Source organism: Centruroides sculpturatus, unplaced genomic scaffold (genome assembly GCF_000671375.1).
Source record: "Centruroides sculpturatus isolate CEXI.00-Female unplaced genomic scaffold, Cexi_2.0 scaffold1605, whole genome shotgun sequence".
Lineage (NCBI taxonomy): Eukaryota > Metazoa > Arthropoda > Arachnida > Scorpiones > Buthidae > Centruroides > Centruroides sculpturatus.
The window spans coordinates 40,389-65,287 of NW_019385722.1; the positions used below are offsets into that span (position 1 = coordinate 40,389).

The 24,899-nt window shown below is 30.2% G+C and overlaps 1 protein-coding gene across 1 annotated transcript; it reads left to right on the forward strand.

Annotated features, from left to right (window-relative positions):
- The first annotated feature begins 623 nt into the window (after window positions 1-623).
- Window positions 624-22,995, forward strand: LOC111641530. Its single transcript, XM_023387704.1, is given in 4 exon segments — window positions 624-3,261; window positions 14,346-15,395; window positions 15,397-16,665; window positions 21,211-22,995. Coding segments are annotated over 4 exon segments (6,075 nt in total). The 5' UTR covers window positions 624-1,172; the 3' UTR covers window positions 22,878-22,995.
- Window positions 22,996-24,899: the final 1,904 nt, after the last annotated feature.

Genomic DNA, 24,899 nt, shown 5'->3' on the forward strand with positions numbered 1-24,899 from the left:
AAAATGAAAGTAATGACTTTTCTAAATCAGGAAATTATAAAAAATGAATAAGTCGTGTCTTTATTATGAAAATCCCAGTTTTAGGCGCCATATTAAAATCTGAAATCGATAATTTCTAAATTCGAAAATCTTCAGAATTCAAAATGTCAACTTGACGACTAATTGTGGCATACGGAACGTGTAATCTAAGTGTATATATATAATATATGTATCAAATTTACACAGTAATAAATTAGACTTAATAAATATTTGTGACAATAATTATTTAGTAATAATATGAAATGCTTGTTACTATATGAGCGAGACGAAAAACGAAGAAATTAATTAAAAATTATGTCATAATCATCTTCAATGAGAGCAATGAATAATGAATCATTCTAATTATTCTCGTAATTCATCCGCTTTATTTGTCAGTCGACAAGTAACGGTTGAAACAATAAATGCTGGTGTATCACATTAAGACTTGTCTCACTTAAAATAGAAGAAACGACAAGACTGTGAGCAGAAAAGATGAGGTTGGTAATCCTTTTNCTAATTATGGCATACGAAACGTGTAATCTAAGTGTATATATATAATATATGTGTGAAATTTACTCAGTAATAAATTAGACTTAAATTTGTGAGAATAATTATTTAATAATAATACGAAATGTTTGTTACTATATGAGCGAGACGGATAAGGAAGAAATTAATTAAAAATTATGTCAATCATCTTCTATAAGAGCAAGGAATAATGAATCATTCTAATTATTCTCGTAATTCATCCGCTTTATTTGTCAGTCGACAAGTAACGGTTGAAACAACAAATGCTGGTGTATCGCATTAAAAATCTCGTCTCACTTAAAATAGAAAAAACGACAAGACTCTGAGCAGAAAATATGAGGTTGGTAATCCTTTTTCGATTCCTATTCTCGCTAGTAAATTGCTGCCAAGATTTCTGGAACCAATGGAAAAACTTCTCTTGTAAAGCGCCAATATACAAATGTAAATTAGGAGAATTTCACATTATAGACGGTACAGAAATTATACATCATTGGATGCTAAGAATAAATAATTCTTGCATATCGACTGCCGATAGGTGTTATATATCAAATAGACATTCCTCTGTGGAAATCTTCAATAACTCGTTATCTGTCACTTGCAGTGACAAACAAACCATCGACATTCGTTTAATGCATTGTTTAAACGCCAAATACGTTAAACACTTAGCTTTTATCGATTGTTACTTGGCGAGATTTGCCGTCGAAAGATTCGCTTCGAGTTATGCCATCGAGAAAATCGTCATAAAATACAAGAGTGAGACGTTTAGTTTCGATAGTGAATCATTTATAAATATGTCGTCTCTGAAATATTTAGAAATTGAAGGAGTAAGAACTTTCGACGTATTCAATTTGAGTTTTCCCAGTGGTTCTTCTCTGATTTCTTTGAAAATTTCGAAATATAACTTTACGTCGTTTCTGAACAGACCGTTCCAACAATTGAAGAATCTTTCTGAATTACGAGTGAACTTTGGTAAATTAAAGACTTTACCAGAAGAGCTGTTTCATGGTCTTTATAATTTGAAAACACTTGACTTAAGTTATAACTTAATTGAGTCCGTTCATCCTTTATTTTTTCAACATCTCACTTTATTGGAACAGTTGAATTTGGAAGGAAACCCGATAAAAAGTTTTCCTGAAGACTTGTTGAAAGGTCTTTCGATATTAAGGAATTTTTCTATTTCTGGAAATTTCTCTGAATTGCGCTCTGTATTTTTGAAAGGACTCGACAATCTGACAGAATTTCGCGCTTCTTACTTTCCTTTACTTCGAATCGAAGATGATTTTTTTTTCCATTCCATGAACTTAAGAAAGGTTGATTTTTACTCCAACGATGTGCTGCATCTTCCATCCAATCTGCTAAAAAATAATAAAAATCTGGAAGTTTTCGAATAAAGTCGGAATAAATTATCGACAATACCAAATGGTATTTTCGATGGACTTTATAAACTCAAAAAAATCAATTTACACGAAAATCGTCTAGAAAACATTGCAGAAGATACTTTCCAACGTTTGTCGAATCTGGAAGAACTAGTTTTATCATCTAATCGCTTGACATTTTTACCTAAAAACATCTTTCTTCCAACGAAGAACTTACGAATTCTCTCTCTTTCTCATAACAATTTCAGTAAAATTTCCTTCGACTTCAACAATAATCTCGAAGAACTGTATTTGCGTGGAGCAGGTTTGACAGAATGGCCGAATTTAAATTGGACAAACTACAATTTGACTTATATTTATGCTCCATTCAACTATTTCGAAATTGTCAAATTGCCGATTTACACTCCAAACCGCATGAAAATCGATTTGGATTTTTGTCTCATAAAAACCATTTACATCGATGAATGGAAGTACGGATTCAACAAACCCAATTACCAATTAGGTCGAAACCCAATAACTTGTGATGGAGAACTTTTGCATTTCGTCAGCACTGTTCAATCGAATTTAGAAATTTCATTACAAATTTTTCCGGATGTAAAAGACATGAAATGTCACGGAGAAGAAAGAAAATTGCTGGATTTTACGCAATTCTTCTCCATTAAAAGCCATTGTCCACTAAACTGCGAATGTTTCTCAGAAAACGACAACCTCGAAGTCGACTGTAATGGAAAGGGAATAAAGAAATTACCCGAATTTCTGATCGAAAATGCGACAATCGTCGACTTGAGTAATAATTACATAAGTGATTTCTCGACTGTGGATTCTCGAACGTGGAACAAAGTCACCCGTCTGCACCTGAGCAACAATTCTCTTTTCCGTTTTTCGGAATATGTTCTTTTGCCAAACATGAAATTTCTTTGGTTAAACGGAAACCGATTAACCGAATTACCTTCCGGATTAATGAATCTGATCGACGTCTCTGCTGAATTCACGGTGTACTTATCGAGAAACAATTGGACTTGTGATTGCCATTCGCGATTTACTAAAGACTGGTTGCTTCGAAACAAATTGAAAATTGTAGATTTTTCCGAGGTTTTATGCACGAAAAATTCGTCTGTTTTCTCTTTTACCAGTATTGTTTTTAATAGTGAATGCATGCAAATCTCGTGTTTTGACGAAGCTAGTTGTACTTTTGGATGGAAAATCGCAGTTACTGTTCTTACTTCGCTAACCTTGTTAGGTTTAATCACAGTTGTTGTGTTTGTTTATTGTCATAAGAAAAGAAATGTCGAGAAAGTGGCAGAGCCAAAGGAAGAAAAAGTGATTTATTACAATGTTGACAACTGAACTTTTGTCAGTTCAAATGCATGGAGTTTGAACGCTTTAATGAATAATTTTCCACAAATTGCTGTTCTTCTGCATTCGTTTTAGAGAAATTAATTTTGTATACTTCAAATATGCTGCGCTTTGTTAGTAAATTTTAATTATGAATAATGTAGAATAATGGTTATTAATTACGTTAGAAATCAGTGAATTTAATAGAAAAAATATTATCTACAGTAGAGCCTCGATTATCCGACTCCTGATTAACCGACACCTCGGTTAACCGATCGTCCTAGTCGGCAAATTTCAAATGTTTGCTAGTGATGTGGCGCTAAATTATTTGGCTATGTCTTGGCTACTTTAATATTATTTTTACGTGTTTTAGCTGGCAACACTCATTCGACTATGAAAGAGGCAGTATTTAAACGAGGCTTAATTTTCTAGTTTTTAACTATACAATAGCGACGATTATTATTTTAAAAAATGTTTGTTAGGCTTAACATCGATGAAAATTCAACGCGAAGTAGGTTAATAGCGATATACTAATATACTAATTACATGGGATATAATAATATACTACACTAATAATGGATTTTTTCATACTTTTCGGTTATCCGACTTTTCAATTATCCGATCAACCACAGTCCCCAATTGAGTCGGATAATTCAATAATTAAATGAAATTTGACGGTATTTTTGTTACGAGCGCAATAAAACATCTCGTAGGTCAGAGAGGGTTTCGGTACGTTTGATCCTAACTCCCTGTTAATTACATCACGAGCGGTAGCATTAAAATTAAAAAAATTATAAAATTATTAATATATTAGGTTTTTCATATTAATGTTGGAAGATGTATTTGGAGTGTTTTTAATGGCTGTATTTTAAAATCTTACCAATGTTACCCGTTGTACACCGTGGTTTTAGAAGACAGAACCATAGGTATCGTATAAGTGTGACAATTTTTAAGTATGATAGTTTTATGTCAGTAAATATGACCTGCACGCGAAGAGTTTTGTCATGTCACTAATTATGTTTTTTTTAATAATTTGTAGTATTGCACTGAAGAGGGACTTAACATTTATGTAAGTCCGAAATGCATATGTGGTAACAATAAAAGAAGTGTCTAACCTGAAAGCTGTAATGATAGTCTACCGAACTTAATGTCGGATTAAAGAGACATACATACATAGAAGATGCTCTGTGTTTAACTAATGTAAAGTAATGTTTTCGTGATGACTCAGGATATACTTTTTTCATAATTGAAGTTTAGACTATTTTCAAAAATAACATTCTCGAGACTATCTTTATTAATCCATTTTACACCACCACAGAAGTAACCCAAAGACAAAGGTAAAAATAGGTAAGAAATATTTACAATGTTAAAAACGATCAAGTGACCGAAAGAAAACACTAAATAATATTGAAAATAATTTTAAAAATTAATATTTTTGTAGAAATTATGATATTTTAACAAATTTGATCAAAGATAAGAGAATATTTTGTCGTTGACATGTACTGTACAATAAATGATTAGCTGTTCCAAACACTCGACTTTCGTAAAGAATAATATATATATGTTACCGCTAAAGCTCGAAAGTCGTTAATGTATATATTATTTAGCTAATCTGCAGATTAACTAGGGTGATCCGTTAAAGTTGCTAAAATTGCTCTATTTCTCAAATTACGTAGGTAATGTGCAGATTATCTAGGTAATTTGCAAATTATCTACTAGGCACTCGGTAAAGTGAAAATAAGATCTTCGCTTGAACAACAGCAATGTTTCTGTACGCTTAAATTAACATATTGTTATTTATTTAAATTTCGATATCTAAAGAATCAAGTTAATACAATCACACAATCAACAAATTAGTTTATAGAATCAATCATCAATCAATTAAAAAACACAAAAAATCAAACGGTTTAAAATATTAATACAATTAAAAAATTATTATATGGAATTTCGGGACTTCGAGTATCTATCTGAACCCAGGGGAACGAGACGACTTCAACGATACCCTAATTTTGGACCGGAGACGAAAAATAATAAAGTTATCATACTTTTTCTGGTGATCGCATGATATAATTCTGCAGTTTACGTTACCTATGGTGAGTTAAATGGCGGCTCGTCTCTGATTCCAGCAAAGAAAAGAAAGAAAATAGTGGGGACGCACGTTCAAACCTAATTTAACTTATTCTAATAATTTGGTTGGTAATAATTATGGTAATTTATTATAATAGGTTAGGTTAGGTTAGAACGTGCGTCCTCACTGTTTTCTTTCTTTTCTTTGCTGGAATCAGAGACGAGCCGCCATTTTACTCACCATAGGTAACATTATTCAACTGTGCTTACTAGTGCAATCTAAAGATTGGCGACACTTTGAATTTCATAGCAATTGATTTTTGGGACAAGCACACCTATTTGTGGCAAAAATCTTATTTTCACTTTACCGAGTGCCTAGTAGGTAATGTGCGGATTACCTAGATACTCTGCCCATTATCTAGGTAATTTTAGAAATGGAACAATTTTCACAACTTTAACGGATCACCCTAGTTAATCTGCAGATTAGCTAGACAATGTACACATTAACGACTTTCGAGCTTTAGCGGTAACATATAAACGAATAAATACCTCGTAATGATTATTTAGTAATGTTTATAACTATTTTAAGTCAATATTGCACAAATTAAGCTAATTAATTTGGGTTTGACTTTTAAAATTTAGAGTTTTCGAGTACAGTAGACCTTTTATAAAACTGGTTCATATAATGAGGATTCGTAGATCACAGCAAAAATTTGCGACCGTATTCGTATAAAGACGTTAAAAGAGACACGTATAACGCAGTAAAACGTCATCGCCGACTCGTGTCGCGACAGGATTTCTCGAATCTAGACAAATAGCGGATATCGCACAAACCGTTGAGTTTAAACGAGCAACGGACCTACTAAAAACCATTTATTATTTAACGGCCATAAAAATTATATTTGTATTAATGACGTCTCCAAAGTTCAGCGAATTTTTCGCAAAAAAAAATAATTTATCAGGAAGCACGCAAGCGACATTCGATGACAAGCTCCACGACGAAAACAATCTTAAGCAATGGTGTCGTCGAACGATGCACATTCGGTAAGTAATCCTACAATTCATTGTTTATAGCATAGTTTATATGGATTATTCCCAATAATTAAACTTATTTTGGAAATGTTCAGTCGAATTAGTCTACAATCGATTAATTTTACTCGTATGGAAGAAAACCTTTCAAACAGCCGTAGCCCGTAAACTGCATACGTGCCGGGCTGTGAATTGCTCATGTACTTAAGGATTCCTACGACGTAAAATCCTTATAAAGTAGAACGTATCTTCCGCGTTATGGGGGTCGAATGTAATTTAATTTAATTTAGTAAGCAGAGAGAAGCTATTAAACGAAGAGAAGCTATTAAAAACAAACAGGCGAACACAATAATTTTTACATAAATTCAGTGTAAATACAGAAAAAACGAATTATATGAAAGATGAAATGGAATATGCAAGAAACCACTTTAACAGGGGTTACAATTCATTGTCATTTTCTGCCCGGTTCCTACTTCCACTGTGCTTTGTTGGTAAAAAGTTAATGTTTTGGAAAAAATACACATTCTTGATGAAGAAAGTGAATTATATTAAAATGTAATATTCAATCATAAAAATATTTATATTAGATATCAGAAATTTATATTTTTTTCCGATATTTTAAATATTTTATACAACAGAAATATGAGATATGAAATACTAGCCATAAAGATTTCTTCATGTCAAGTAAATTATAAATTAAATAGGTTTATTTAGAAAAATTCAATCGCAAATTACTGAGGTGAAATATAAACAGAGTGTACAGTACGCTTTTTATGTGAGAATATGAATTTACAAATTATCACCATTTTCAGTTTTAACCCGTTGGGATGCGCGAGTTCAGTTAAATAGAAATTACGCACTCTCGGTCAATGAGGCACCAAATTAATAAATTAATTGTTAAAAATTTAGCGTGGAAAAACTGTAATTCTACTTTAATCCAGTTTTGTAATATGTTTGTAATGGAATTCAGTCAAAAAGTTTTAATTTCATTATAATTTATTGAAGATTTTAATTTTTTAATATTAGAAGGTGATTAGCATCATTTACAAGGTGTCGTGTTTCGTCTTCGCTCCCGTTCGAGTTTATTGTTCTAGACACGCGAAGATGTTTGTCTTTGCTTCTACTGATGTTTTTACTTTTATTTTAACCTCCTTCGCTTTGGTTACAAAAGGTGGGGAGACGGGCGTCACGTGATCGTTTACCTTACTTTTTACCACAAAAATTTCCTTACCTTGAAAGTTTTATTTTTTTCTCGATTTTAATTATGACTAACTACCTGTTTTTGACTGATCTCATATTTATGTGTGATCTGAATTTTCAGATAATTTTTTTATTAAATTTTAATCATTTATTTTTTGTTCTTCCAATTTTATATATAAAATATAATAAAATTCAAAAATTAATTAAATATTATCGGAAATGCTAAACTATAAGTTCATTGTGTTTTAAAATATTATTGCGAACAGATATTGCCAATTAATTTATATACGTGTTTATTATTTTAATTTTTATAAATTATTTCATTCGATGCAACGCAACACGTTTAGAATAGATCGCGAGTTAATCAATATGGCAGCGGGACTCGATTCAATTACTTTTTCATCTGAGACGTTCTACAAAGTATGTTATTTTAATGCAATTTTTATGTTTTTACTGATGTATATGCTCGACTACGATTATATTTTCGATTTACTGCAGGTAATGAAAAGGTATTGGTTTTCGTAAAATTTCTCTAAAAAAAGACATAAACTTTAAAACTACTGTGGGAATCGCTTCAGAATATATCAGATGAGAAATACTAAAAAGCCTATAATTCAACTGTTTTATTTTTAAGAAATTCAATAAAAAATCGCTATGTGTCTCCTGGGTGCATAAGTGCCTAATAAATGCAGTTAATAAAAGAAAATTCTTTAATTTATATATTAGAGTCGCTCACCTTTTTATATTCATAAAATAAAAAAAAAAAAAATAAAAATTATATGGGAAATAGTGCTATATAATACAGTAGAACGCCGTTTATCCGAAAGTCGGTTATCCGAAAGAATTACAGTCGGCAAATTTAAATTTTCGCTAGTGCTGTGGCGCTGCAATCTTTAGCTATATCTTGGGCTACTCCAATATTTTTTTATGTTTGTGTATGTGTTTTAGCTGGCACTTTAGTGTGGTGTTTTTCTGGGAACTGTGTGTCGTGCTGAATCGAACTTTTTTGATACTCGATAACTTCTAAAGTATAAATTTTATGTTTTTATATTTTTCAATATATTTATTTTATTTGTAAAAAATATAGAAATAATTTTTAACGATACAATAGCCACGATTATTATTTTAAAAAGTTTACATTAGGCTTTTCATCGACGAAAATTCAACGCGAAGCGACACGCAACGGAGAAAATTTTTAATACGGGATAGGTTAATGTATTTTTTCGTACATGATCGGTTATCCGAAAAATAAGTTATCCGAACCGCCTCAGTTCTCAATTGATTCGGATAAACGACGCTCTATTCTATTATAAAATGATTTAAAAATACCAATGAAAAAATTAAATTATTTCCGGTCAAATTTCAGTTTTACAAGTTATTATCTTTAAAATAACGCGATTATTAGCGAAGAAGCGCGCCTCCGCCCATGCCGCGATTTCTAGTAACAGCGACTGGCAGGAAATTTAAAAATTGAAATCCGAAATTGCTGTAACCCAGGAAATTATGTTTAATACATAATAAAGAATAATGAAGAAACATCAGTCATTGTAAATTATATATTATTTACAGTATTATTTATAAAGATAATTAATTGTATCAGAAGACATTTATCCGTATGAAAATTATCAATACTTTACGCAGATATAAGTAAATTTTGTTATACTATAGATAAGAACACATTTTTTCCTACGCCCGGCATTTTTTCCTCCTACGGTACACATAAACATTGTATTTAATAATTTGATGTAATAATAACGTTTAAAAAGAGTTCTAAATGAAAGAATATTATTTAAAAAGCTAATCCATACTGTCACAAGTCTCACGTGTATCAATAAGAAAGTAATAATCGATATATGAATATTTCGTCATAATTTCCTTTTCATTTAAAAATAGTCATTTCAGTGTATATGCAAATTACATAAAAATAAACATAGCCACGAAGAAGACGAAAAAGCAGTTAATTTTCATTAAAAAAATGTGAAAATGAATGTAGCTCAGACTTAGTAAATGTGTATGCCATTTCAAGTAGTCATATTTTCCCCTTCTTTTTATTTATATACGAAGGTTGATATTTCTTCGCTTTCATTAGGTTTTTATTTCTTCCCAATCCCAATATATTTGTTTTCGCGATAGAAGGTAAGTTTATTGAATGAAATATTGAAAGTTTTACAAGTTCTAAATATAAATCAGTAATTTTTTTTCCTTGCTAATGGCATAAAACCCCAATTAAAGAATCCCATATACTTAATAAAAATCTTTATTTAATGAGAAAAGAAATATTATTCGAAAATATTAAATATATTTTACCGTAATTTGTGTAGGGGAGACCGGGGCAACTTCGGCATGCGGGGCAAGTTTGTTAAGCGCTTTTTTTTAAAAATAAATTAAAAGGAGACTTTTGTTATAGGTTAGGCAGTTGAGTTTCATTGGTGGCTTGTTGAGTGTAGTGTTTTTATTGTTCTCCAACAAGCGTAGTTGAATTATCAAGCAAATTTTCATTTTCGTTGAATTCCATATAATATTTTTTTTCCATTTATATTGAATTGGCAGGTTTTGTTATAATTCCATGATAACGAAAGTTACTTTTCCTGTTAGAAGGATGTAACTTCAACTTATTCACGTGGCCAGATCGTGGCTTGGCATTCTGTTCTCAGGGTTGTACTTAATGTTTCGAAATCATGACTAGCGGGGTAAGATCGGCAACATAAAGCCACATTAGAAGCAAAGGATAAAAATCAAACAGATGATAAATGAAAACATGTTTGCATTTGTTATTCATGTATATATGTCTTTGAACTTGCATTTCGTTGTAATAATATTAAATGGGTGTTGGATTTGTATTTCTTTGTTTTAATAGTGAATTCCAACTTATACATTGTTAATAACATAATTTTATATACGTGCCTATCTTGCCCCATTACTGTTGCCCCTATACCAGGGGCAACTTTAATAAAAATAATTAAAATAATTACAACTTTACAAAAAGAGAGAAGTTGCCGATCTTGCCCCTATACCCGGGGCAACTTCGTCAATTTCTCTCTTCTTGTAAAGTTGTAATTATTTTAATTATTTTTATTTCCAAACTGATTTTAACCAGTTCTATAGTAAGAAAACATTCAAATAGACAATATGCAAAGCTTTTTTTTCAGTTTACAGCACTATTTATTACACAAAATTTAAGTAAAGCCAAACATGCCGATCTTGCCCCGGTCTCTTCTATATATGGAATTACTTATACGCTTCTCTTCCTTTTCCACCCTGGAAGTTATGATTTAGAAGATTATACTAAAGAAATAGACAAAATATTATACTTTTATAGCATCTTCAGGGTAATACAATTGAATAAAAACGTATATCTATAATATTGATATGCTATATATACTTCGGTTTAAAGAAACATTCGTCTAACAGACACATTAATTTTCACATAGAAAAACTGTTATGACACGTATAGGCGATGAATATCTTATATAAATAAAGCCAATATTTGCAAAAATTAAAAATAATTTTACGTATATTCACAAATATTTATTTGCCTACCGTTACTAATTTGTTAAAATTTGTGATAAAATCAGTGACTTATTTTATCACTCATTCTACAATACAAATTTTTTATCATCTAACTGAGTGACACAATTGATAGCAGAAACGGAAGCTACGTCGACTTCCTCGCAACTTATCTGGCGACGTATTATGTGGTTTAGAAGTTGTTCAATGAATAGATTTGTTTTTAATGTTTAAAACACACTTCGTGAGCGATGTTTTTGATAATGAATAGTGACCGAAAAGTTGGTATAAAAAGCGATTTTCACATTTTTGTTTCTCGACGTTTACCAAATTTGTAAATGTAGTCGGAACCTATTATAAAGAAAAGAGAAAATGTTTGTATTTGGTATTGTCTGACAGAACCTTGTATAAATTTTCTAAGTAATTTATTCTAGCAATGTTCTGCAAATGAGTTTAGATCAGAATAAATTACGACTTTTACCACTAACTATTGACAAAAAAGGAAGTAAATTATAAAGAGCGAAGAAAAATATAGCAGTAATAAAAAAATCAAAACTGAAAGTAATGACTTGTTTAATTCAAACAATTATAAGAAATAAATAAGTCGGGTCTTTAATGTCACATTTTCGACTTAATGTAGCATAATAAAATTTAAAATCGTCAATTTTATTGTTATTGTCGATTGGTACTTAGGTTTACGTACATAGCTTTTTAACAGCATTCAATTATTTGTGAAAAATTTTTCTTTTTTTTACAAATACGAAAATAATTGTATTTACAGTTGAAATATTACAAACGAAAAAATCTGTAACTTTCTTAATTAATGTCATTTATAGAAAGAAATTCGAAAAATAAAAGTAAATACTTCTCTTTTGTTTCTTAAGTAGTAAAAACTTTCATTGTTTCTTTTAATCACAGCATTTTCGGCAATGAAAAAATGAAAAAAATACATTTCTACTGTTTCCTGTTGTAGTTTTAAAGTTCATTTTGATTTTGGAAATAAAAAAATTTGCTGCGTTTCAATGGAATAAAATAATATAAAAAAATTGCTTTTTGCTCTTGGTATAATTAAACTAATTAAAAATCTACTAATGTGAGGTAGATAATAAGGACTTATCACATCCGTTTTTGTTTTATTAAATGCACTCCATTGATACCTGGTGTTTGTGCATATTATCACTGGAATAAAATAATTTATTTTTGTTGTATACAGTTAAAAAGTAAATTTAATACATTTGTAAAGAATTTCGACCACACATTTTAAAAAATAATTATGAAATATTTTTAATTAATAAATTCACACTTTTGTACAATAATATATTTGTAATAAAATACAATCTAAATCGATTGAAACGCTTTCAAATAATACATGTATATATAAGCAATGCGGTAATTAATAGGAAATTAATAAAGTTTTCAATTAATTTTATAAAATTCTGTTAAGAAACGAGAGGAGAATAAGTTAGAAATGAAAATAAGTAGAAGAGGATATTTTATGTGACGCATTTGCATCTCAAAAACCAACTTTTTATTTTTCAAGTTTATTTCTTTAGACTTTACAGTAACAACTAAAATTTTCTGTCTTTGTAAATTCATTTTTAAACTTACTTTTTCTTACTTTTAAATTTTTATTACTTTTTTGACGTGGAAAATATATAATTAAATTAATTCAACTTTAAAACACTTCCAAATTTTTATATTTCAACTTTTATTAAAAATTCTATTTTACTTTTTTAAAATAATTAATATAATAAATAAATGTACAACAGATGAATGATTTCTTTCAAATTATCATTCAGTCGGAATCAGCAACTTCCTCACTTAAAAATGACAGATTTCCTCTTTCCATGTTAAATTAAAGAAACTAAAATCATTTAATTTTTTAGTAATAGTTTCAAGTATTTTATTTCTTTTATACTACCAGATGAGCCCAGCGTTGCTCAAAAAAAGTAATGATAGCGAAGATTATGATTATTACGTTACAGTCGATCTCACCCGTTTTTGCAGGGTGAAAAATACAGGTTCCACTATTTCGAAGCTAATTAGAAAACTTTTAGATTAGTCGAAAAACATGTTCAATTTCCAGCAAAAGTAAAAACACCGCGTCTAAAATACTACAGTAGAATACAATAAAATATCTGATCTCGACTTCTATCTATTTAGCATTGTTTTCGAAAGTCAAGTAATTCGTTGTGATGTCACAGATTGTGGCTTAAAAAGATCTAGTGATCTGTCGTGAAATTACAATACCGACTGATATGACGTAGGAATAACACGTCACGCTGTATCACGTGAAAACGCCTAGAATCGCTTACGGTCTAGGTTTGACTGGTTCACATTGTGTGGATACTACTACTGCATTATACTTTGTTATGTTGATTGTGAAAAACTTTTAGTTATTATAAAATAGCATAAAGCTTAATTTTGAGTGTAGGGATGAGTAGCATTCAATATTATAAAAGCTAATAACGAGTAAAATCGTTATAAACTCCGATCCTAGTAGAGATAAGTGCTGACTATGATTAGAACACAAAGTACAATGAAGAAAGAAAAAATTAAGGTCATAAACAGAAAGATACAATCGAAATGAAATGAAAAGTTAGCAGAAACAGTTTAGAAACCAAAAGTGATAATTGTCTTAACGAAGGGAATTAAAAAAAAAGTCAATAAATAAGTCGTGTCTTTTATATGACACTTCCAACTTTATGTTGCACATTAAAATATACAATCGACCATTTGTAAATTCTACAATATTCAGAATTTAAAAACAGGCAACTTGATTCACAATTGGAGCATACAGACGTGTAGTCTAACTGTATATTTAGAATATGTGTATGTAATAAATCTCTTCAATAAAATAAGTTACACTTTTTATAAATATCGCAAAATTCATAATAATAGAAATAATTCGAATTCTTTGTTACTATATGAGCGAAACGAATAACGAGGAAGTTAATCAAAAATTATGTCATCGTTATCTTCAATAGGAACAAGAAATAATGAATCATTCTAATTATTCTCGTAATTAATCTGCTTTAGCTGTCAGTCGACAACGGAACAACAAATGCTAGTGTAATGCGCACAGACTCCCGTCTTACTTAAAATAGAAAAAACGACAAGACTCTCAGCAGAAAAAATGAGGTTGGTAATTCTTTTTCCATTCCTATTATCTCTAGTAAATTGCTGCCAAGATTTCTGGAACCAATGGGGAAACTTCTCTTGTAAAGCGCCAATCTACAAATGTCGTAGATATGATCCATCTAGAATTATAAACGGTACAAAAATAACATTTGTTTTTAGACAAACGAAAATCAATACTTGTATATCGAATGCTGATAGGTGCCATATATCCAATAAGCATTCGTTTGTGGAAATCTTCAACAATTCGTTTATCTCTAACTTGCAGCGACGAAGAAACCATCGACCTTCGTTTAATGCGTTGTTTAAATGTTAAACACGTTAAAAATTTAGAATTTATCGATTGTTACTTGGAGAAATTTGCAGTCGAAAAATTCGCTTCGAATTATACCATCGAAAAAATCGTCATAAAATACACGTTAAAATCCAAATATGAAAGGTTGAAATTCGAACCTGAAAGGTTGAATTTCGAAAGTGCAGCATTTATTAATATGTCGTCTCTGAAATATTTACAGATTGAAGGCGTAAGAACTTTCGACATATTCAATTTGAGTTTTTACAACGATTCTTCTCTGATTTTTTTGAAAATCTGGAATTATAATTTTACGCTGTTTCTGCACAGACCATTCCAACAATTAAAAAATCTTTCTGAATTACAAGTGAACTTTGGTAAATTAAAGTCTTTGCCAGAAGAACTGTTTCATGGTCTTTATAATTTGAAAACCCTGGATTTAATTTACAACATAATTGAATTCGTTCATCCTTTTGTCTTTCGACATCTCAGTTTATTGGAACAGTTAAATTTGAGGGGAAACAAAATAGAAAGTTTATCTGAAGAACTCTTTCGTGGACTGAATAATCTGAAATCCCTGGATATAAGAAACAACTTAATTGAATCCGTTCATCCTTTAGTCTTTCGACATCTCTATTTATTGGAACAGTTAAATTTGAAAGAAAACCCAATAAAAAGTTTTCCAGATGACTTGTTGAAAGGTCTTTCGAACTTAAGAATACTTTTTATCTCTGGAAAATTTTCTGAACTGCGCTCTGTATTTTTGAAGGGACTCGACAATCTGACAGAATTTTGCGCTTCTAATTTTCCTTTACTTCGAATCGAAGAAGATTTTTTTTTTCCATTCCATGAACTTAAGAAAGGTGGTTATCAGTTCCAACGAAGTTTTGCATCTCCCGTCCAATCTGCTCAAAAATAATAAAAATCTGGAAATTTTTGAATACAGATGGAACAAATTATCGACAGTACCAAATGGTATTTTCGATGGACTTTCTAAACTCAAAAAAATCGATTTACACGAAAATCGTCTAGAAAACATTCCAGAGGATTTTTTCCAAGGTTTGTCGAATCTGGAAAAACTGGATTTATCATATAATCGCCTGACATTTTTACCTAAAAATATTTTTCTTCCAACGAGTAATTTACGAATTCTCGATCTTTCTCATAACAATTTCAGTAAAATTTCTTTTGACTTCAACAATAAACTCGAAAGACTTGATTTGAGAGAAGCGGGTTTGACGGAATGGTCGAATTTAAATTGGACAAAATACAACTTGACTTATGTTGATTTTTCATGGAACCATTTCGAAACTGTCAAATTGCCGATTTACACTCCGAACCGCATGGAGATAAATTTGGATTACTGTCGCATAAAAACCATTTACATCGACGAATGGAAATACGGATTCAACAAACCCAATTATAAATTAAGTGAAAACCCAATAACTTGTGATGGAGAACTTTTGCATTTCATCGGCACGATTGTTCGATTGAACTTTCAAATTTCATTTCAAATTTTTTCGGTTCTAATATTCAACAAATGTCACGGAGAAGAAAGAAAATTGCTAAATTTTACGCAATTCTTTGCCATTAGAAGCCATTGTCCAATGAACTGCGACTGTTCTTCGAAAAACGACGACCTCAGAGTCGATTGTAGTCGAAAGGAAATAAAGAGAATACCCGAATTTCTGATCGAAAATGCGACAATCGTCGACTTGAGTAATAATTATATTAATGAATTGTCGACTATGGATTATCGAACATGGAGCAAAGTCACTCGTCTTCACCTGAGTAACAATTCTCTATTGCATTTTCCGGATTGTTTTATTTTGCCAAACATCAAATTTATTTGGTTAGACGGAAACCGATTAACCGAATTGCCTTCCGGATTAATGAATTTGATCGACGTCTCTGCTGAATTCACGGTGTACAGTACTTATCGAGAAACAATTGGACTTGTAATTGCCATTCGAGATTTACTAAAGACTGGTTGCTTCGAAACAAAAGGAAGATTGCAGATTTCTCCGATGTTTTATGCACGAAAAATTCGTCTGTTTTATCTTTTACCAGAATTATTTCTAAGAATCAATGCACACAAATCCCAGGTGTGTGTTCTGAAGAAGTTTCTTCTACTTTTGGATGGAAAATCGCAGTTGCAGTTCTTACTTTGTCATACTTGTTAGGGTTAGTCATTGTTGTTGTGTTTGTTTATAGTCATAAGAAAAAAAATGTCGAGAAAGTGGCAGAGCCTAAGGAAGAAGAAGTGATTTCTCAGTTGTAAACGTTGTAGTACAACGTTTACAACTGAGAATTTCTGTCAATTCACTTGCATCGAGTTTGAACTCTTTAATGAATTTTTCGCAAATTATTGTTGTTTTGCATTCGCTTGCACAGAAAATAATTTTGTATACTTCAAATATGCTGCGCTTTGATAGTGAATTTTGATTATGAATTATGTAGAATGTTGTTTAGTAATTACGTAATAAATGAGCGAATTGAAAAGAAAGAGGATTATTTATTTGAATGATTAAATGAATTTGACGGTATTATTTTTTACCATTCGAGTATGGCGATAAATATGAGTATGCAGGCTAAAACAACCAAATTAAATTGTTTAAATATTTCAAATAAAATTTAGTTTTAGGTAAAAAATTTTTTTATTTTACTTTTTAACGTTACATGCCGTACACTCAGTAAAAGTAACATCAGTTCATCATTAGAAAACAATTTATTTTTTTCAAAACAAAGTGAATACTGAATAAAAATTTTACATAAGCAGAAAAAGCAAACATTTAACATGTACTGTACTAATCGAGTCATACAGTACATCTCTAAAAGAAGGCATTTTTTTTCAAAATAAACAGTGCTTAATAAGAAAACAATAAAATTTAAAATCGAAATCCTGAAAGTTATAGTTATAAAAGACATTATGTAAAATGATGTGTTCCTGTAAATAAAACAAAATAAACATTGGTAACCATTATACAACAAAATAAGTTTGGCAGTTTATGGATGTCTGAATGTGATTTGTATATCTGAGTTTTTTTTCAATAGTAATATCTCAAACTTGAGTAGTTTTCAATTACGACACATGTTAAAATATAGGATGATTATGTTATGGCGTTGTGTCATGCATGTGTATATTAAGTGATGCAAAAATATCAAATTCTAGACCAGTGTTTATCAACGGGGGCGATATCCTCCCCGTGTAGGCGTTTTTCTAAGTTGAGGGGACGATTTGTAACAATTTATATTTTGGGGGCGAAAAACAATCTTCTGGGCGATATAGTAAAACATTAGGCCTATATTAAAAATAATTAAATATTTCATTCGTTATATCGTATAATAATTAAACAAATAACATTACACTTCTCACTAGTCTATTCGATGCAGTAGGAATTTGGCGTTAGCCTCGGCCCTCGGCATCGGAATTTTGAAACGAAAGGGGCGATAGTACGTGACGGTCTTATTGAAGGTCCCTGACAATTAACCGTACCTGACAATTACGCCTCTAGAGAATACCGAGCGCGCTTCGTCTAGATTTTCAATTCAAGTAGTATAGAAATATGACATGTAGGAAAAAATATTTTTTACACTTTATTCGAAAAATATTAAAATAACAAAATATTGTGAAAAAAGCGAGACAAAATATCTAGTCTTAGTGCGAAAAATTCCCATGTTTATGTTTATTCAAATTTAAATAAGAAATTATTGAAAAGAAACTTTCCAAGAAAATTTCTCTTTCGTCAGAAATTTTCCGAGTAATCAATCACTGTCAGGTAACGTGGTACGAAGTCGTCGGCTGCAAGGTATTTTATAATTTATAAAGGGTTATAAAAAGAATCTCATTATGACGAAGTTATTGACTTAAAACAATTAGTATAAGTTTTATTATTTTTATTTTAGAATGTATTGCAAAGGACAACGGAAATAAAGGAAAAATAGTTTATTTTTCAACTTTTATTAAAAATTTTATTTTAGTTTTTAAAAATAATTAATATAAAAAATAAATGTACAACAGATGAATAATCCCTTTGAAGTTATCAGTCAGTCGGAATCAGCAACTTCCTACACAAAGAAATGAGAGATTTCCTCTTTAAATGTTAAAGTATAATAACACAGACTAATATAATTGTTTAGTTATTCTGTAAAACATTTTATTTATTCTATATTTTCTTAGATAAAATAATTTAATTTTTCTAAATAAGAAAATTTAGACAATAATAAAGCAATTGCCATAAGTTTTTTTATTTCTGGACAATATAAAAGGACAACTTTAATTATCATAAATTATTTAAGTGATTAAAATGACAAGAAATGTTCCTCAGTATGTGAAATTCACTTAATGTTTTCTGCGAATATTAATTATAATAAAGGAAGTTAAACAAGAAATTATTTTATACTCGACTTTATTCTATAAGTTTCTTTTAACGTTTGATAATTACTTAATTAAAAAAAATATGCATGGATTTCATGGACGTATTAACAATTTTATATATGAATTTGCTATAGTAAATTACGACTGTTAGCTACAGACTATGACAAATTAGATTAAAATAAATAAAAATATAACAGATATCTCGAAATAAATTGCTGTTTTAAATTTTTACGCGAATACAATAAGGTTTAAATTTGTTATTTACCTACAGAACAAATTTTAAAAATGCTGATACGTTGCTATAATTCACATTTAATTATAAAGAGTAAAGTTCAAATATTTTACTTTTTCTTTGCGTGTAAAACATATTTTAATTTATAGAACTAACGTTTTATTCTTAGTTCATAAGCAAAACTTACATTTATATAATGAAGAAACAAATACAGTAAAACCTGTGTAAACAGGAACCGCGCGGTTCGACAGGTTTCCGATTTGAACAGGTTTTACTCTATGTATTTTTATGATTTTTGTAACAGTAATTGAAAACTTGTAGACCTATAAATTCTCACTGTCGTTCACCTGTCTGTCGGTCCTTCTTAATCTCACGAATGGTATTAGATACATAAAGGACAAGACAAGGAAAGTAATACTAATAGACAGGAAACTCCGTTAAACTATAGAAAAATTTACATTTTTGAGCAGAAGTGACATGATTTAAATTCAAAAATTCTTTTAAGTTCTTTTAATTTTTTTTATGATTATAAAAGTTATATTAATAAAAACATTGAGCAGAAATTAAAATAATCTTAAACTTATAATTTATTTTATAAATATTTATTATACAGTCAAACCTTTAAACAATAGCCACTGACGAAAAGAAAAAATGGCGTTGTCGAGGTTTAGTTGTATATGTTGTTATATGTTGAAGAGTTTTATATAATTTCGTATATATTTATGAGAGATTTGGAAAATTTTTAATATATAGAAAGAGAGATTCAACTAGCCTTATATTTAAAAATTAAATAAATGTGATCAATTATGTTAAAATTATAAAGCAATTATAAAAGGGATATTTTAGAATCTTTTCTTAGTGTGCGTGACGTACCCTGTGTACAAAATTTCTACTTTTAAGTCCTAACCGTTTGGGCTCTGCACTTATTATTATTCTCAACTCGTCTCGATTATATATATATAGACGCGGCAACACATCCATTGTAAAGTTTATTGAAAAGTAATTTATACTTGAAAGTAAATGAGGTTTTTATATTTTTACATTACTTTAACTTATTTAAAGAAAAGAGAAGTAAACGGCATTTTATGTAGTTTGAAAGTTGTATGTATTTTCATTTAAATTTAAGTAATTTTTAGTTATTTTTATTACTTTTTATTATTTTTAAATTATTTATTTTTTGAAGGGCAGAACCTACATATTATCACTACTGGCATGATGAAATTGTCACCTCTTAGTAGATTTTCCGATTTTTGAGGCTCGATAAATTTAAAGGAAGGTGAATGAGGTGGAATAAAAACGTATTTTATTTTTACATGATTTTGTCTGATTTTTCATGATTATGAAATTTTTCGATTTCGGGGCATTCACATTTTAGTCATTCTCGTTCTAGTGAGCAAGAATCGGCATTTCCCCACTACTAATAGTGTTAAAGGATTTTCGTTTGTAAACGGGATGTACAGTACAGGGAAAATATCCAGATGATTATATCAGTTTGAAAATAAGGTCCTGGGAAAGGAAGTTAATTTTCCCTTTCGACACAAAAGTGACGTTTGTGTCTTCCTTTTTCACAAAGTAATAAAATTCCTAAACTCATTCATTTAATTATTTTTTGCTGTCTTCTTTACGTATAGAAAGAGAATATTTTTATTTGATATTTATTTCTTATTCACTTACGAAATTTTCGATATAATGATTTAACTGGAGTTAGACAGAAACATTTTTTTGTGTCACAAAACGCAATTACTTAACACCATTCACACACGTCTTAGAAAAAGAAAAGAAATAATATTTTATTTAAAATATTAATTAATTTAAACGAACAGTCCCCGTATAATAAATGTGAAAAACAACTTTTTTATTTGTAAAATATTAATTTTATTAATCCGATATTGCTCCATCGAACTCAACGGAAATAAACGAGGAAATTATAAACTTTATACGTGATATTTCTCTTGGAAATGACGGTACAATGTCACTGACATCATAAATTTATCGTGTTTTCAACGCAGCAACATTAGTGATAACGAATATTACCAGTTCGGAATTGTGTTTTATTGTTAAATCTTTTCTGAGGATTTTACTTCTGAGATTCGTCTGTCGATGTAACTAGAAGACTCTTTGGACGAGATGAGGTGGGTTATCTTCTTGCAATTCCTATTTCTAGTGGTTAATTCCTGTCAAGAGTTTTGGCAACATTGGGCGAATGTTTCTTGCTCGTCATCAGCAATTAGCTGCCATAAATCAAAAAACCTTTCTTCTGTTGAAGTATTCAACCAGTCTTTATCCATCAATTGCGGCAAGGAAAGGATTGACTTTCGTTTAATGCGATGCTTGAATGTTAAAAATGTACAAAAGATAACATTTAGATATTGTTATCTGTCGGGGATCGACTTTGGAATATTCACTTTCGGATATGGAATCGAACACGTCCAGATATATAACCATTTCTCGCATAAAAGATACTTCGAAAGTGCATCGTTTAATAACATGTCCTCTCTGCGATCTGTCCAAATACGGTATGTGAGGTCGTCGGAACTTCTAAATTTAACGTTTCACAATGTTCCATCGCTGACTTTATTGAAAATCGAATGGTATAACTTCTCTTTATTTCCGAACAAACCTTTCCGAGAGATAACTAATTTATCTGAATTATACATCATACGCGGTAATTTAAGAGTTATACCGGAAGATCTATTTTATAATCTTTACAGTTTGAAAAGACTGGACTTGCGTATCAATAGAATTGAATCGATTCATCCACTTGTCTTTAGAAATCTCACCCGATTGGAATTTTTGGACTTAGGAATTAATCAAATAAAGGATTTGCCAGGTTACATGTTGAAAGGTCTTTCAAATCTAAAGACATTTTATATTCATGGAAATCCTAGATTATCAGAAATTCCGTCAGGATCTTTCATGAAACTGCACAACTTGACTGAATTTGTAGCAAGGAGTTGTTCCTTTTCTTCATTCGAAGAAGATGTATTTTTTGACTTAAGTAATTTGAAAATCGTCAATTTAAATTTTAATAAAATTGAACATCTGTCGCCGAATCTTCTGAGAAATAACAAACTGCTGACAAAGTTTTCCTGTTCGAACAATAAAATATCGACACTTCCAACAGAAATTTTTCATCGACTTTCTGAACTGCGAGTGTTAGAGTTGGAGTGAAACCAGTTAGAAAATCTTCCTGAAGGTGTTTTTCAAAATTTGTCGTCATTACAGATTCTCCAGTTATCACAAAATAAGCTTACATTTTTACCCAAAAACATTTTTTTTTCATTGAATAATTTAACGAATCTCGATCTAGCTAATAACGATTTAACAGAATTACCTTCCGGATTAATGAATTTAATCGACGTTTCTCCGATATTTAAAATTTACTTATCCAGAAACAATTGGACTTGCGAGTGTCATTCGCAATTTACTAAAGACTGGTTGCTTAGAAACAAGCAGAAGATTGCAGATTTCTCCAATACTTACTGCAGAAGAAATTCCTCTTTTCTGTTATTCGTCGATATTGTTTCCAATGACGAATGTAGAGAAATTCCAGAAGATAATTTGACATCTTCAGTAAATGATTCTTCTTTAAACGAAGGTTGTTTCGATGAAGTTACTTCGGTTTTTGGATGGAAAATCGCAGTCTCTGTTCTTACTTCCCTAATGTTATTAGGCGTGATTATTGTTGTTTCCATCGTTTATTATCGCAGAAGACGAAGTGACAAGAAAGAGCCAAATACTCATCAAGAAGAAGTGATTATTTACAATGTTCACACTTGACAAATTCTGTAATTACGGCAATTTAAGTGTATCTACTTTAATCAATGTAACTAATTTCTTGCAATCAATTGTTATTATTTTGCATATGTTACTATAGAAATGAACTTCATTTATTCAATAAAGCTGATAAAATTAATTAATTAGACACTACATTGCATATAGAAAATGCAGAGATGAAAGTAATATTTTTCGATGGAGAATCTCTTGCAATTCTTATCGTTTTCTGCTGTTTCGAAGGTGCTACAATTAAATACAATGATAACAATTGTTATGTGTCAACTACGTGTCAGAATTAGAGAAAAATTGGGTGGAATGCTGTCTTTTGTTTCTTTCGAAGTCTTGCTAACAGTAAAACATTTTAATGGAGTGTGATTCAATTCATATAAGCAAAACATATCAAAATCGGTTGTTAACAAAGTATACCTTAAATGCTCGGTAATTTCGCAAGATACAAATAAATGGTTTTATTACTTTCACAAAGTCAATTACATAATGGACAATTAGAATGGGCAGGTATATTCATTCTGCGCCTATTTTATACAATAGTATAGTCGTTGAGACGTAACTGAATTATTAAAAATGTAATATTATATTTTAAATTTGATAATAAATAATATCGAGGTGTTTATGGAGATACAAAGGAAGTCTCAAGAAACCTACACTTTTGCTCAATATAATGAATGTCTTGGGCCCAATATTTATCCCTTAATTTAATGACTGAGACATTTCAGCCAGAAAAAGTTTTTTTATCAGAAATTTGAGCATAATAATCAGTAGAGTAACCTAAATCAGACAATAAGCTTTCAACTGAAAAGGACTAAGTTTTGAACGAAGAATTTCCATCTATTAATTTCAACTTGTTATAAATCAACTTTCTAGGATCATAGTCTCGTAACTCTAAAATTTTACTCCAATATATAAGAATGATCATTGTTAAACGTATAGCCATTGGTGGACGACCCAGTTCAAATCTTAAGACAGGAGCAGGCACCGAACGATTAATATGAAATATCGATCTAACAAATCTCAATTGCGTCTTCTCCAATTTATCAACGAAAGATGATCCCCAAATAGGGAACATATAGCCTATACTTGAACGTATCAAGGAATCGAACAATCGGTAATACGACTTAATGAAAGACTGCTTCATTCTTACCATAAGCTTTATTAAATTAGAAAGCTGAAGTTTATATTTCAAAAACAATTTCTCTAGGTGAAAATAAATTCCCAGATATTTATAGGACGAAACAATCTCCAAATAGAGAAAGTTTAGAAAGCAGAAAGCACTGATAAACTAAATAAGAACTTCCACTTTGTGTCAGAATTCCGGTTATTTCAGTTCAAATGTAATATTTACAAGCTTCTATAATTTTTTACCTTATGTCTCATATATTAATGTACCTTTATTTATACCTGCCTATGAAAGTGACTCTATCCCGGAATGCTTCGTATTTAATGGCCATTTTCTATCTTAGTACGCTTTAAAATAACTTACATTAATTGAAAATAGTTAAAAAATAACTACAATTAACGATACTATAGCAACTGTTCTAATAGTCATGTCATTACTATCTGTTCTGTTGCACTTAATACGGAAATGATTTTAAAGGCATATTCTGAAAAATGAATATCACACGAGTTTATCCGTTCAACACAGACGAAATACATTGTAATACAATCAGTTCAAAAACCGTACGATACAGTCAACCAAATTATATTCGTATTTATTAAAGTGAATGTAATGAATAACACTGTATTATTTTATACAATCTAGTGTCGATGGTCATGCCATGTGATATATTTAACAATTATTTTTACAATATTTCTAAATTTCTGCGTGCTCTAAATTTACGTTTAGAAGTATCCTTTTATATATCTAATATTTTAGTTTTATTCCTATTAACTCGAGAGTTATTAATAATTGAATGTTTATACCATGGTGATTAAGTATACTTGTGGGGTATCGCCTCTTCATGTTCTTTTACTTTTTTTCTAATATGCGGCCGATTTCTTCAATATAAA